This window comes from Tasmannia lanceolata, unplaced genomic scaffold, assembly GCF_043159265.1.
Source record: "Tasmannia lanceolata isolate RefF3 unplaced genomic scaffold, GAP_Taslan_0.1 ptg000018l, whole genome shotgun sequence".
Classification (NCBI taxonomy): Eukaryota; Viridiplantae; Streptophyta; class Magnoliopsida; order Canellales; family Winteraceae; genus Tasmannia; species Tasmannia lanceolata.
Window position 1 is genome coordinate 64,086,723 of NW_027518695.1, and position 17,172 is coordinate 64,103,894.

At 38.7% G+C, this 17,172-nt stretch overlaps 1 protein-coding gene across 1 annotated transcript in view; it reads right to left on the reverse strand.

Moving 5' to 3' along the window:
- Positions 1-17,172, reverse strand: part of LOC143849942 (plasma membrane, autoregulation-binding site, misato segment II, myosin-like, tubulin/FtsZ protein) — a 76,761-nt gene that overhangs the window by 55,539 nt on the left and 4,050 nt on the right. Inside the window, exons 3-4 of the mRNA XM_077359252.1 lie at positions 11,319-11,420; positions 5,646-5,691 (exon numbers count right to left, since the gene is read on the reverse strand). Coding sequence (XP_077215367.1) covers positions 5,646-5,691; positions 11,319-11,420 — 148 coding nt within the window. The remainder of the gene's footprint in view (positions 1-5,645; positions 5,692-11,318; positions 11,421-17,172) is intronic.

Sequence of the window (17,172 nt, forward strand, 5' to 3'; positions counted from 1 at the left end):
TTTCATTTGGAGGTAAGTTAAGCGCATACAATCTGGATTTCAAAAAATTAGATCGTTGACCTGTAATTAACTCGTAGCATCTTAGAGTCGCCTTGAGGTTTAAAATCTTTTCAGTATCAGCCGCACAAAACACAAGAGTATCATCTGCGAATTGAAGGATCGACACTTCCACTCTATCCCTACCAACATAAAAACCTTCCAGAATACCCCTCCTACATCCTTTATTCATCAGTCTGCTAAGAGTTTCTGAAATAATGACAAAGAGAAAAGGAGATAGAGGATCTCCTTGCCTCAAGCCCCTAGAAAATCTGCACATAGAAAACCAAGCCGAGGAAATACACTTCCTAATCCACCCTCTCCACCGATTACCAAAACCCATTCTCCCAAGGAGGAAATCCAAACAATCCCACTCCACTCTATCATAAGCCTTCTCCATGTCAAGTTTGCACATAACCCCCCTTTCTCCATTTCTCACGTAGGAATCAATAACTTCATTCGCAATGAGAGAGCAATCCAAAATTTGTCTCTTGTTGATGAACGCACTTTGCCTATCAGAAATTAAAAAAGGAAGTATTGCTCTGAGTCTCTCCACCAACACTTTAGCTAGGATTTTGTACAGACAGCCCATCAAACTAATAGGCCGAAATTCAGACACCCTTGAATCCCCTTCCACCTTTGGAATCAAAGTAATAAAGGTCGCTCCTGTACCCCTATCAAGTGATAAACCTTCGAAAAACTCTTTGAAAAATCTAAGAATATTTGTCTTGACAAAACTCCAACAAGCCTGGAAGAAGGCAATACAGAAACCATCAGGACAGGGGCCTTGTCTTTTGCCAAAGAGAACAAAGCTTTTTCAATTTCCTCCTCTTCAAACGGACATTCCAACTTAGCACTTTCCTCTAGACTCAAACAGTTAAAGTCCAACTCCTCGGGAATGGGACGACATGAATGCTCAGACGCATACAAAGAAGAGTAAAAATCGATGATAGCTTCTGAAATATCCTCCTTACTAGACACCAATTGGCCATTCACATTAAGAGCCACAATTCTACTCCTCCTTCTAGCACTTGCCATTGCATGAAAATAAGCCATATTTTTTTCCTCTTCCAACAACCACTTCACTCTGGATTTTTGACGCCAAGATATCTCCTCATGAAGAAGCAAAGATTTATGCTCCTGTCTAATTCTACCCAACTCCTCCCATTCCTCCTCCGCCCCTAAACCACTTTCTTGTATAGCTACCAACTCCGCCATTCTGTTCTCCAAACAGAGTTTCCTGCCAACCATCTGTACTTTCTCTCTTTTACGCATTCTTTTAACCTTTTCTTAACAAATCTCAAATTTTACCCTATGATTACATCCGCTGGACCCTCCACCTTGCAATCAACCAACCAACCCTCCAATGAATCCTCCATATGAGGAATGTTAAGCCACGCAACTTCAGATCTGAAAGAGGAGGACCCCATGATTCTAAACTAGGGTCCAAAAGGATAGGACAATGATCCGACACCAAGTGTTGAAGAGCTTTCTGATACACTTCCGGAACCAAATCCACCCAACTAGCCGACACAATAAAGCGATCTAATCGGCTCCTACTTTCCCCTCTAGACCAAGTAAAAGCTGCACCAGAAAGTGGAAGATCTATTAATTCATGTGAAGCTGTTGAATCAGCAAAGTCTCTCATATTACGACTAGATCTAGAACAACCCAATCGCTCCCCCACTTCACTTCGTTGAAGTCTCCCCCAATACACCATGGAAACCCACAAGAACCTCTTACCCTCGCTAATTCCTCCCAGAGTAAGCCTTTCTCCTCCCTAAGAACCGGACCATAAACACCAAAAAAGCACCACATCGAATTATCTTCTACTTTCTTCAGAGCTCGATACATTCAGGTAAGGAGGGTTTCGGGATTTCAGCGAAAAAGGCATAGGAATCCGTTCCCTGCCAGCTTCCGTTTTGTTTGACTTGCGAGGGGACCCGAGAAAATCTCCCCCTCCAGACATCCTGCTTCCTCCAAAAAATTTCATCCCAAGCTACTACTATTCCACCTGAGGCCCCTACAGACGGTAAGTACAAAAAATCTCATTCCGCTTTAACCCCCAAACCACCAATGTCACATCTATTGATAACCTCCATCTTAGTCTCTTGCAAGCAAATAAGACTTGGCTTCAATCTCTTTACAAACTCCTTAACATGAATTTTTTTATCCAAGGACCCCAGCCTATTTACATTCCAAGAAAATATCTTCATAAGGAAACCTCATTACCGGTACTCTTTCCCTTTCTATTACACGTCTTCCTCCCAGACTACTCCATCAAAGAACCCACAGTAGCCCAACCTCCATCGTAATTGATATCTGACTTCAGCCTTTGAAGTCCCCTAGCTTTCTTTTTTAAAGGTTCATCAGAACGCTTTACAGACAATTCTTGAACCGCCAAATCCCTTAACTCTGCTATTTTGATCTCTGACCTAAAGTTCATCGCTACGGGTTCTCCATTGAACAACTTATCGAAGTAACTTCTCTACCTCTCTTTACCTCGTTTTCTTTTACTAATAATCTTTGATCCTCGTCTTTGATGCATTTTATATGATTCAAGTCCCTACTCTTCCTTTCTCTCATCTTAGCAAGCTTGTAAACATCTTTTTCACCCTCTTTCGTCCCTAACCTGTGGTACAAATCCTCATAGGCCTTACCTCTAGCTTCTCTTATTGCCTTCTTAGCTTCTTTTTTAGCCAATTTATACTTCTCATTGTTCTCCTCATTTCTACACTTACGCAAACATTTATAACACTCCCTTTTAGACCTAATCGCGTTTTGGACCTCCTCATTCCACCACGTATCTTTAGACGACGACCCACTCCCTCTTGATTCTCCAATAACCTCTCTAGCCACTTTCCTGATATAACTAGACATCTCATTCCACAGCATATTAATCCCTTCGTCACAACTCCAAGATCATTCTTTAAGCAGTCGATCCTTAAACATATTTAGTTTTTCCCCTTTGAGATTCCACCACCTAGTCCTCGGATGTCTAACATCTCTATCTTTTCTCTTCCAACGTTTAATGCATATATCTAACACCACCAGCCTATGTTGTGTGACTAAACACTCCCCGGGTATGACTTTACAATCTTTACACACAGCTCTGTCCTCTCTCCTAGTGAGGATAAAATCTATCTGGTTACAGTTGGTGCCACTGCTAAAGGTTATCTAGTGTGAATCTCTTTTCTTAAAAAAGTATTTGTTAACATCAAATCATATGCCACTGCAAACTCCAAAACATCTTCACCTGACTCATTCCTATAACCAAAACCGGGTCCTCCATTAACCCTCTCAAAACCTCCACTAGTTCTTCCCATATGCCCATTTAAATCTCCTCCTATAAATAACTTCTCTCCATGAGGTATTCCTTAGACTACTACATCCATATCCTCTCAAAATAGCCTCTTTACCGAGTCATTTAATCCTATTTGAGGGGCATATGCACTAATAACATTAATCGTTTCTTCACCTAATATTAACTTAATTAGAATAATTCTATCACCATTCCTTTTGACATCTACAACCTCATTTCTTAGGCTCTCATCTATTACAATCCCTACAACATTTTTATTCCTCTCCTTCCCTGTATACCATGACTTGAATCTCGTATTTTTTATTTCCCTAGATTTTTCTCCTACCCATTTAGTCTCCTGAAGGCAAGCTATATTAACTCTACTTCTACTCATCGTATCAACTAATTCCCTCAGCTTACCTATTAGTGAACCTATGTTCCAACTGGCTAAACGAATCCTACTTTCTTGAACTAGCTTCCTCGCCCCTCACACACGTCCAATAAAGTGCAAGGACCCTTGCTCATTTTTCACCACCCCTAGGCGCCGATGTGGCGCATCACTAAGGGAGTGGCGGCCCAAGACTAGCCTCCTTGCCCCCCGCACCAGCCCATGAAGGTGTAAGGACCCTTGCTCATTTAACACTACATCCAGGCGCCGATGAAGCGCGTCGCTAAGAGGGTTATGCCCCATCGAATTTTCTATAGGATTCATTTCATAGAAAACTGGCAAAGTTTAGGGCAGGCTGCCAACCTAACGCCTACCCTCCTCCTTTATCCTGGTTTCTTTGAGTTATGAGTGTTTTAAATAGGCTACAGACATGTTTTACGAAAATTTTAAGTGGAGAGTCTAACTCATTATAGGGTATTTTAGTCCAAAAGTATTAGGTTTTCTTAGGGTTTTAGAACTTTCTAATTTCTTTCTTTTTCTTATACATTGTAAGGCACAAAGCACTTTTTTAATGATGATGATGGAATGAATGCATGAATGAAGATCATTTTTTTCTCGCTTTCTTGTGAACCATGGATGTGAAGTCTACTTTTCCAAGGTGCAAGGCCTTGACGCCTTAGTGTGATCCCTAGGATTCTCTTGGTGCAATGCCTCGGGATTGCTAGTGGGATTATAGTACAACCTTCTTCAGAATGCAAAGCCTTGAAAAACTGGGTGTGATGCTTAGGCAAGATCTGGAGGGATTCAAAGTAATATCTTTCTCTTCAATTTTGTCCTTTAATCCTTTTTATTTTCAGTTCCTCATCTGTATATATTATTTTTTGATCCTTAGTCCCGCCAAAAGCTCTTGCCTACACCTTTCTGACATATGTCTGCACCTTCCTGGCATACGTCCACCCTTCTAAACCCACCCTAAACCTAGCAGAAAAAATTTCTAATCTAATGCCACCCTTCTAAACCTATCCTAAACCTAGTAGAAAAAATTTTCTAATCTAATCAAGTATTTTAGGATCCAAAACCCTAATTTTCACCAATCCCTTTCACTCCTAACGTCCCTTCCATAGATCCGCCTACATTAGATTTTATTTCAGAGGTACATCGGTTATACATCAGATTTGATATCAGAGCTAAGTATTAGTCCTTCCTTCGATCGTCCTCCATCAATGTTAGTCAAGAGTGGGGATCACACTTCCATATGGCCATGACACGAGATCAGCATGATTTTCTGATTTGCAAATTGATGAATCATGACCCAGTGCATCAATTTGGGGGGGAGTGTAGACGTAATGTTGAATGCATGCATCATTATAATTGGGTCTTATGATTGTTCATATAACAGAGAAGATACAAGTCGTGAGAGAGACTTGAACTCTTCATTTCTCAAATTCAGGTGCTAGGGTTTTCCCTATTTTCTTCTCATCTTCTCTATTTTCTTTTGTTATGCATGGATTGCGACTAGATAGGATATAGTCAAATGCAAAATGCATGGACTTCAAAAAGAAATGAAAACAGCAAAACACCAATTATATAGGATTTTTATATCCATTTAGGTTAATGTAACAGTAATCTTACCAATCATTTGAGTGAAAGACCATTTAAAAATAGATAGAATAATCAATTGATCCTAATGTAACAGAAATTGTAAGTCATGCAAGTAGGAGTAAAGCCAATAGAATTAAGATTATAATACTTTCCAACAGTAATACTTTGTTGTATGAAGAAAAATGAAACTGGAGTAAATGACTAAATTACCATTCAAAAAAAAAGAGTAAAGGGCGGCCCAGTGCACGAGGCTCCCGCCATTGCGGGGTCTGGGGAGGGCTAGATGTAAATGACTAAATTATGGAAAATGATAATCACCTTGAAAATCAATTGACAGCAAACGAGGAGTGTATGTGCGAATACCCTGCAAATGTCTCAAGGCGTAAGCACATAATATATGCAAAGACTTCGCCTATGAGAAGTTGATAACCAGAATAAACTTCATGAAAACATATGCAAGTTGAGCTAACGTCGTGTCTCCAAGAACTTTGCCAACTAAAAGTTGGTTACTTAGAATGTATTCCAATAAATAGTTGCCAATCAAATATAAAAGAGTTATATTAACTTTTTGTTGCAAAGAAGAAAAGACAGTTGTTTGAACTCTGAACTTTTAATTTTAAATCCTTCAAAAGGTTAATTAAAAAGGAAAAAAAACAGGTACACAGAATGGTTTCAAAACCTCATAATGCATGATTGTTACTGTAAGAAATAAATCTGAACATTTTCCAAAGCTTCTAACAATTTCATATAGTCAGCATATTTACATTACTCCATATCTCTAGCATAAGGAATATAAGGAATATCCATGATAGAACAAACGAAGAAAATGGTAAAATTATTATTCATTTGATACTGAAAACAGTCACATCATATAAATTCGTTTTTTAGTTTGTTGTGCCTGCATCAAGTTGGGACTTGGGATCAACTTTCCTCACGGAAAGGATTTCATGTCGTGGTTTTTTTTTTTTTTTTTGAAAAAAAGTTTCATGTGGTGGTTAATAAGGCGAACCCAAACTGTAGTTTGGTAATTCTTTGCGCGGGGGGGGGGGTGCTCCACTAGCTGGGTTTCAATTTTGAAGATATGCTGAGGGTTGTAACATCTATGAAGACCACAACATGATCACAACCATTACCCCATCCATGACCTCTTGATGGAACCTATCCCACAAATTTTGACTTTTGACAGTATGAAGCTAAATAGGAAAGGTGCCTACTATTAGTAAAACATGGGTTAAGTCTCGAAGGTTTATCTTATGGTTTGAGGCTCCTAAAGGAAATGTCTAACAATGCAGCAATGATAATCATGCACAGATAGCATGTTGGAACCATAGAATTTAACAAAACAAGCAAATATTCAATACAAAAGAACAAAACCTACAATTGACACCTTAAGAGCATGAGAGAAGGATCCAATAGAAATGGATTAGGATCTTCATTATTGTTCTAAAAGTGAAGTACGTTTAAATAGTAAATCCAGATTAGGCCTGCTGAACACAACCTCAAATGAGGCGGAAACAACACCTCATTATGGAGGATTTGACCTTTCAAGTGAAAAATTGGGGATTTTAGGGATTTAGGCTTTAATGCGATCAATTAAAAGTAGCAATAAGCTTTTGTGAAGGCTAAAAAAAGTCCAAAATTTAATTTTAAACTATGGTTCCAATTTGGGGTGGATTTGGTCATTTTGGAGAAAAAAAGGAGGCTGAGAAGAATAGAAGAAGAAAGGGAAAGGGAAAGATTCAAGCCTGTAGGAGTGGATTTTGATCAAGTTGTGAGTTTGAAATCAGAAATTCAAGAAAGACAAGGCAGAATGAAAGGGAAGATGGATATGATTAAGAAATACATTGCTTCACAAAAAAATCCTTGATCTCACACCAGGAGTCCTTGATTTCACACCAAGGAATATGCAAAGAGTCACACCCTGCATGAAAATAAGAGGCTCACCTAAAAATCTATATTCATTCCACCATTAAAAAATATACAATGCTTTCTCGCTGTAAGAGATGGAAAATTCTGCTAGTTACATAACTACATGGGACTCGTTTTTTTAAAAGAGCGAATGATACACAGCAATGGTAACAAATTAGGACTCTCTCTTTTAAAGGAGAGAATGACAAATGAAAATGGCAGTTTTTGTAGGCCATAACTACTTGGGCAACTACTTCGGAGTCACTCTTTAATAGAGAGAATTACACATGGCAATGGTATTTTTGGTAGGACAAAACTACTTGGGAAACTACTTAGGACTTCCACTTTAAAAGATAAATGACGCACGACAATAAGTAGTTTTTGTAGGGCATAACTACTTGGGTCACTCTCTTTAAAAGAGAAACTGACTTGTGACACCCCACAATTGTCTCAATAAAATATTACAAATTTACAACATAAATAAATACACAAGACACAGTAAAAAAGAATGTCACACACCACCCACGATGTTCTACTAGTGGCCTAGCACAAATAATTAATAATGTAACAGTCTATAAATGGACAAGCTGTGCTCTGGAGTTCGGATCCATCTCGAGAAAAGCTCAAAAATCCTGGACCAAATGGAGGTAACGGCTGCTTGCTGGCACCTCCGTCTACGTTGGTATACTCAATATCCTAGTTGCATGTCCTCATCAACTGGGTAAAGAATTGTAAAGTTATTGATCGACGATAACTCAAGCACCCCCGAGTCAGAAATCAAAGACGTCTGTTCTGATACAGGTACTCGGAGGCCCTCCAAGGCGCGTTGAAAGATGTTCCTGACTTCCATGATGACACATTTGCCTTTTCCCATGTACTGTGAGATTCGCCAACTATCTCCAAGTCTCCTGAAGTAAGCATTTGACTTTTATCAAAGTAGTTTGTGTTGGATGATTTTAGGCTTAAACATTTCCTTGTTTTTTTTTATTTGTAAAGTGGCAGTCTCCCATGATCGATCTTTCATTTAATTATGTCGGTCCTACAACTTATAAAGGATTGCATCTCTGAATTTAGTGCTCTGATTCTTTTTCTTCTCGTCAATAGAGAGGTTGTACCAGCCAAAACTCATCTACATATTATTATAATACCTGCTGATGTACATCATAGTTGAGTTGTACCTTCCTTAGGTACCAAATGTTGTACCTTTTATTTAATGATAGCCAATAATATTACTAAAAAGGACCGAGATGGTCAACATACAACAGAGCAATAAAACAAAAGGGCAATATAGAGAATAACAAAGGAAATAGAAATTTAAGGGGGGAGGTGGTCAAACAAAGCTAGTTTGGTATTATAGACTCCTCGTCTAGCTAGACCATCCGCCACTTGATCGGCCGAGCGACGGACATGATTGAAGGCTAAAGAAGAGAAGCCTGCCTAATCAAACAACTCATCAAAGAAACTATCAAATCTCCATGGATAAGGGTGAGCATCTCGAAGCCACCTAATAGCATTCAATGTATCACCTTCAACCACCACGATAGATACATGATCTCTAGCCAATAATTTTATTCCTTGATGGACTGCCAAATGTTGTGCCTTGGTTAGTAAAATAAGAATTTTCTCATTCACTTGAGAAGGAAAGAAGGGAAATTTGCTCCCTGGGTTTGGCTTGAAAGCCGGTGTTTTGCAGGAGAGGAGCCTTTCACAGTGAGAGCCTTTCACAGTGAGAGCCTTTCACAGCATATTGATCAAAAGCCCCTCCATCTATTGAGATAATGAGTAGCAAAAAAGCAGTATGTATGTGTTAATTTTGTAACTCAAAGTGCAGGTGTAAAATATTGGCTTTTGGACTGTTGAGAGCATACATCATGAAAAGATCTCCAAAATGGTGAGCATCATCACAGGAATTGAGCAAGAATTTCTGGTGAGAGACTAAAATTAATCCAGATTATGGTAAAGCGATATTTTACCAATAAAAAAAAAATGGTAAACCAATATTTTGTTCCCCATGACTTGAAGTTTGGTATTTTCTCCCTCAATAGCTTTTTCGCATTTGAGATTGAGTGTTTCTTGAGGGAACTGGGAAAATGCACGTCTTGAAGGGGAGTCTGTTTTCAAGATCTTCAATGGAAGATCGCAAAGTTTTTTTGGTAAGCTTGTACCAGGGGTAATGAAAGGTTTTTGAGAGATTTTTTGAAAAATTATGTCGAACGGCCTTTTAGGATGGCGGCAGTTTTTGGAAGTTCTGGTTCGAAGGTTGGATGTATAGGGGAATGATTAAAGGAATACCTTTTTGATTTTTTGTCCTCTTTACTTTACCCGGAAGTTATCTCCTGGGCCCCCATATGTTGTAATACAAAGGGGGACTCCTAGTCCCTATCTTATGTAAGCTCCGTATGATCTATAATACAATTCTGTCATCTTTTAAAAAAATAGCTTCTTATCTCTGTCATCCTCACTGCGGAATCATTGAAATGGCCAAAGAAGCCTTGACCAAAAGCAATAGGAAAGATTTGTACCTTTCAAAGGAGGAAGTTATCACAAAAGTGTTTGAAGGTAACTAGCTGAGGAAGAATGGAAATGGAGAGAATTGAAGGAGAGAAAATGAAGATGAAACATTTTTACGAAAAGAAGAATTAAAAAGAAGAGATTTGTGAGAGCAAAGACGTACTACAGGATGAAAATGCCCGTAGGGTGTAATCGAAGTGTTTATAAGGTATGAAGAATGGGACAAAGTATCAGTTGGAATTGACGAATGGAAGAGTTTTTCTACAACTTTTTAAAGAAATCTTGAGCATGTTGAGAAGTTCATGGTATTTTAGGAATATAAACTTTCGATTAGTACATAAGTCCTAGCATGCACCTACCTTATGAGACAGACCTGTTAACATGCCCCTGTTTCAAGTAATATGCAAGGTAGCAAGGGAAAATAAGGAAAATAACAAGATATTTCTATTCAAAAAATTAAGAATGAATTAACTAAAAGTTTATGCATAAAGAAGGATTCGATCTGAAAGGGAAATATCCATATAAAAAAAAGAGGGAGACATAACTAGGTTTTGAGAGGGAAATGGTTGTACGAACAACAGAGAAATAGAGAGAGGGGAACAGAACCTTGAGTGATGAAGGTTTAGATCCTTTTTTAAATGGAAGGTTTAGATCCTTTAACATTGCTCAGATATTAGACCTAATACCATAAAAAAATGTCTTTCCCTTTGATGAAGTCAAAGTAAATAAAGATGGGAAGAAAGGGATTGTTTCTTCTCTCGATTCATATCTATATATGCGTACAAGTGAGTAACTTACGTGATGAAGGTTTAGATTCTTTCTCATTGCTCAAATCTTGGTCAGAAACCATGCAAAATGTCTATACATTTGATGAAGTCAAAGGGTCAATGTAGATAAAGACGATGGGAAGAAAGGGACTGTTTCTTCCATTGATTTATATCTGTGTGTACACAGATATAAATAAAAGGTATAGACAAACAAAAATTTCAATCACAAAAAAATACAACTTTTGTTAATCATAATATAAACATGTCATAGGATATATATCATTGCTAACTCATCTAAATATTCCCTCATGTTTTTGGGGACTAAGTGTAATAGTTTGAAGGCAAGAGTGAATACATGGTAATACATATACAAATTCAATGTTGTGCTCATTGTAACTTCCCTCAAGAAAATCATAATAGATTATAAACAATATGTAACCTTTTTGAAATTGCGTAGAATAACAATAAGAAATTCCATGTTTTGATAACAGATGTTTTTTGATAACAGATGTTAATGATGTAAAATACCGAGAAATTATATGGTGCCCACCCGTGAAGTCCCGTGCAGGGGTACGTCAAACATACCTCCCTTGATATTTGATCCAAGGGCAGCCTCTTAAAAAGTGGGCTTCTGTTGGATCAAATATAAAGGGTGGACCGCCTGCACGGTACTTCCTGCTCGGGCACCATATAAAAAACCATAAAATACCATAATCATCAAATGATGGAATGAACTGTAAATTCCAAATAATAACAGCATGTAACCATTCAATGATAATTACTAGAGTTCAAAATCATAGCACACCTGCGGCGTTTCACCAGCACGGTACAGAACATCCATATCCAAAGATGGATTCCTGTAGATGGGATCTCCATGAGGTTCTGTGGCCAACCCAAGCAACTCATCCTTCAAACATTAAGCCCATCAAGTCAGCAGATCATTTGAAGCCAGTAAACCATATACAAGACCAAATTAAAATCCCACAATAAATAATTCTGCTTGACATTGGTACATTGTTCGTATATGATGGTACCAATAGAATGAGGGAAATGCCCTTACAGGACCATATCAACAATAAATACCTTACAAAAAACGTAATAAGATCAGAGCAGGTACATTACCTATACAAGGAAGAAGCCCTTGGAAATGAATACCAAAATTGATTATCTAAAACGTGTGAGCGATAAAAAAAGGTCTAATCTAAAGGATTCGTCTTCTAAACTTAACTAAAGTATTCGCAAGAATAAGCAAATGCATGTCCACACACATGGAATTAGCTATAATGTGCTACATACGAATGAATGCTTCTAAGATTGTGCACATTGTATATCACATAAGAATAAGTGATATAAAAACCATATGAATGACATATGAAAGGTATGAAGGGTTGCTTCTCAAATTGCAGATTGCACACAACATAAATAACGCAAGAATCACTATTAAAAGCTCCCTGAGTCAATTATCAACTCATGTGACTCCATTTGACCTTGACAATTATCAACTCATGTGAGTCCTTTTTACATTGATTGAGTTCTCGTCCCAGTCTGATATTTTCCCTACAAGTCAATCAAAACCATTTTGGCTCGCCCGAGTTGATGAAAAATTGACTGCAATAATTGACTTGCCCGAGGCGACTCCCTTGTAACTTGACCAAGCTATCGTTCGAGTTAAACACCAGCAAGAATAGGTGCAAATTAGTAATACAAGAGTGATACATAAATATGCGTGAGAATCCTTATTAAACATAGACATGCTTAACACCAAGGAGTTGATGATGGATTGCAAGCATTGTTTAGAAATTCCTTGAGTAGACTCAATTTGGTCCTGTCGAGTCAATCAAACATTATGGTCAATAAGGCATGTCCTAGAATTTGGATGATGCGGAAGAATAACATGACTTTCTCTATTAACCAGGCTGTCTCAATTTCAGCAAGTTACACCAATGGTATGGTTTTAGTTGTTTTTAGTTTCATTTATATAAGCCATTCTATAATTGAAAGAAAAACCCTTTGTGGTTATCTTGTGGACTGCAGTACCAATAAAAGAGAAAAATAGGTAGTTGGGGGGATTTCAATGTAATATTAAATCTGGAGGAAAAGGTGGGAGGTAGGGCTCCCTCGTTAAGATCCATACATGACTTTCAGGATGCTATTGATGGGGTTGGGTTAGTGGATGTTGGTGAGGGCCAGATTTGACAGCATTCTCTCTAATAGTTTGTGGAGTGAGCAGAGTATTCAAATTAAAGTCAATCATCTTTCTAGAACTTGTTCCGGTCATGCTCCCCTCCTAATTTCTTTTGTTACTCAAGCTGATGGATCTCCGCTTTTGTGATTGATCAAGGGAATGTGCTCTAGCTCTACCATGCCTTTTTCACTTATCCTTGGTCTTGCATGTTACCAAGTTTATATTTAATTTATTGTCTGTGAGTAAACTTACTGAATCTCTTCATAGCTCAGTAACCTTTTATCCATCGTATGGTATGTTGCAAAATCTAGAGACCAAAAACAAGAATGGTGGTGGGATTGAGCCTAGTGGAATCTACTGTCCAGAGCGTACCTGATTAGTGTTGCTTTACATACTACCATCTCACCTCAGCTCTAGCATCATCGGCTTGGCCATCAGCCACTTCGTAATTTACAATTAATAATTCCTGGTCTTGGGTAGTCTTTAACTCACTTAGGTGTAAAGCATGGTCTCTAACTCACTTGGGTGTAAAGCATGTCATATAGGTAGACATCATAGGGTTCCCTTCTATTCTAGAGATAATAAAAGGAAATGTTAGAAATGGAGTTAAGGTTAGAAGAGAGGAATAAGAAGAGGAATGGAGAGGATGGAGAGTCTCCACTAAGGGAGCTCCTCATGTAAATGATGTATATGTAGGCCCAACTAGGGCAATCACCGTACAATAACTATAATACCTAATACCTAATCTACCCTTATACATTATTCAACACTCCCCCTCATGCTGGAGTGTATAATGGAACTCCAGCTTGCTACAAAGAAACTACAAGAAGCAAATAAAAATAACCATACAACAAAAAAGTATAATAATCTCATATACACAGCCAGCTTGGTACAACACTCCTCCTCAAGCTTGTGTGGTGAATACATAATGAAAAGCATAATAATAAAAGCAACGACCACAAGAGTACAACAACAAGATCAACGGCCATCAAAAAGAGCAGCTCCACCTGAATCAACATGACGGCGAGAGCAAACAAAACAGGGCCTCCCTTGAATCAGACCACGTCTAACATCGAGATCAACAATCAAACAGAAGCGCCGCAGTAAAGAAACATCAAAAAGCCTCGAAAAAAATAAGCACGCCAAAGGCGTGCGCAGTGAACAACGGGGAAGTACCACTAGCAGAGACATCAGCTGAGCAGTACATCACTAAGAGAAGAACAACCACCGGAAAGGTGATCGGAACCAACCAACGACGGAGGACACCGTCGCCTCGAGATAACGAACCAACGATGGGGACACCATCGTCTAGAGACAAGGTCGACGAGGGAAACTGTCGCCTGGAGAGAACACCGACCAACGAAGGTGCAAAGCACGTCGCCCGGGCAGATAACCAACGATGGGGGACACCATCTCCTGGAGAGAACACCGACCAAAGATGGCGGAAAGCACGTCGCTAGGGGCAGATAACCAACCAACGATGGGGAACACTATCACCTGGAGAAAACACTGACCAACGACGGCGGACAGCACGTCGCCCGGGGCAAAGATAAGGTCGAAAGCCATGCTTCCGACCAGACATATAGTCGGACAATGAAAAAGTGGATTGCAATGCAAACCACGATGAATGCGTAAAACTATGCCAAGAACAACTCCAAGAACGCGAAGAAGAAACAACAAATAATTCGAAGAACTGACAACGTGGAGAATGGTGAAGTACATCAATTAAAGAAGACAATGCGAAGAAGGACAAAGATCATCAAGGAATCACCAACAGCATTCCCCTTAGGCGAGACTACATCAGCCCGGAGACGACAAAAAGACAAGAAAAGACATATCTAACCAAATACAAAGGCCTTACAAGCCAAAAAAATATAGAAAAATAAATAAATAAATAAAGGATTTGTGTGGAGTTTGGGATGCTAAAAAGGGGATTTGGGAAGAAGTTTTCTTCCTAAATGGGATGGTAGTGAGAAAGTATGGAGAAATAAGAGATTTGGGGTTGAGATTTGGGATTCAAAAGGGAAAGAAAAGAGGAATAGATGGTGGAGACCCAAAATGGGTTTAAAGCAAGGGAATGGGCTATTTTTATTTCTGAAAAATAAGAACGCGCACATGCACAAGTCAAACAGAGAGAGATGGGTGAGATTGGAGAGAGATGGAGTTACGGAAAATCTGAGAGAGATTTTGGGAAGATTTTCGAAATAGAAATGTAGACCTTCGAGTTTGGATTTTCGGCAAACCCAAAAGGGGGTTTGCGCACTTCCAAAACATAGATAACGGGTGAAGATTTACAAGATAGAGAGATTCTAGGAAGATCTTGTAGAGATTTTCTAAAGTGGGAGAGAAACTAGGGTTTGCGAGAAACGAAAGAAAATAAGGGGAATCGATTTACAGCAAACCCAGAGATGGGTTTGTGCAAAAAAAAGGATTGCGGCAAAGTGATTTTGCACAGAGAGAGAGAGAGAGAGAGAGATAAACCGAGGGAGAGATTTTAGGGATTTTATGGGGAGAGATTGTCTGAAAATAAAATGGGAAAAACAACTTGCGCGCGCAAAATAGCATGACGAGAGAAAGGTTTTTAGTGTGTGTGTGTGTGTGTGTGTGTGTGTGAGAGAGAGAGAGAGAGAGAGAGAGAGATGTGAAACGTGAATGGAGATGGCTCTTCTTCTTTCCTTCTTTCTGTCCCAAGGATCTTTCCTCTGATAACATGTTAGAAATGGAGTTAGGGTTAGAAAAGAGGAAGAAGAATAGGAATGGAGAGGATCGAGAGTCTCCGCTAAGGGAGCTCCTCATGTAAATGATATATATATATATAGGCCAACTAGGGCAATCATGGTACAATGACTATAATACCCTCTACACTACAAGTATTGCCTAATCTACACTCATAAATTATTCAACAGGAAACAAGTTCGTTTTTTCATATCTTCATTTTGATATGTGAGGACTAGCAAGAATCCTAAATTGTCAGGTAATAAATACTTTGTTGTTTTCGTAGATGATTATGTAGACATGACTTTAAAAAATAGATTGGTTGAGTGTAAACATTAGCTTGTCCTTGAAGTTGTTTGAACTTTATTGATTAATATGAGTGTTCCTAAATCTTATAGGGAAGATACCGTCCTAGTTACATTTTATTTAATTAATCGCATGTGATGTAGAGCAGGTCTCGGCCAAAGATTGTGGGTAATATTTCAAGTAGGTGAGCTATTTTCTTTTCACCATTTCCATTTAACAGGGCATGTGCTTGTGTATTGAATAGTCCATATGAGGGGTAGTTTTGCCCTTTTATGTTGGTAGGGATTAGAATAAATAGGGAGGTTTTTGTCATGTCAGGAATCTTTTTCACACAACATTGTATTGGAGAATTAGGATTTTTTTCTTCTTGGAGAGAATTCCAAGTTGTTCTGTCTTTGGGAGTGTTCTAGGAGCGAATTTCCGAGTGATAATTCGGCGTCTTGGACTCCTATACCATTTCCTCTGTTGCAAGCAGCGATTCACATGCTCCATCTGAACTCGGTAAGCTCCATTTGCCCTGTCGAATGGAAAGTAATTGCTGAGATTTTATCCTATCAATTCTGCGTCTTGGACTCCTATAAGTGCCTTTGTCAATAATTTTCATTGGATTTGGGTTTTTGAGGCTCAATTATTATTGGAACTAGAACTCAGTTGTCCCGCTTCTTGTACGTGGATCTCACATTGGCATCACGGTATCTCGATTTTGATAGTTCTCAATCACTCCAGCTCAATTGAAATTGGCTATTTCTAACCCCACAAATGACATTTTCATCATCAATCGAACTTAGTGGAGCTCTATGTAATCTGGTTTGGTAAGTGTTTAAATGAAACTAACTCAAATGGGCAGGACATGTGATTATGAATTGCATGTTATTTGAATTTACCCCAACCGAGAGCTTTTACCAGTTTGATTAACGTTCTGGCTTAAGGATATTACTAGTTGTAAGTTGAGGTGGCCATTGCAACTCATCTTGAAATTTCCATAGAACGGTTTCACGTGGAAATTTGCATGGGTGTTGTGTTCGTACCTCATTGGTCCTAATCCAAAGCAATTTGTGTTTTCCCTGAAGCATTGCTAGCATCTGTAATTCCATAGCAGAACGAATTATTCTGAGTATTATTTGGGTAGAATGGTTGCTCATTAGTTGCTAAGTGATTGCCGTCTTTGTGAATTGAATTCAATGCCACAGGAAGATGAGTTGTTGTTCAGTGTCATAATCCCTAATTAGAAAGCAGATAACGGGTTTAAACATATGGCCACTACTTGTATTTTGGGCATTAACTGTGGGCTGAATTGACACATCCGAACACCATATCCGAGCTTCGCGCTTCTGATATATTTACCTACATCAGCATGCCATTTTCCATCTGGCACTATAAGTCTCTTCATTCAATTCTTCTTCCAAAAAGTCCCTTGTTTTCTATATCCCCTAAAGTTTTTGGTTGTGCCTAC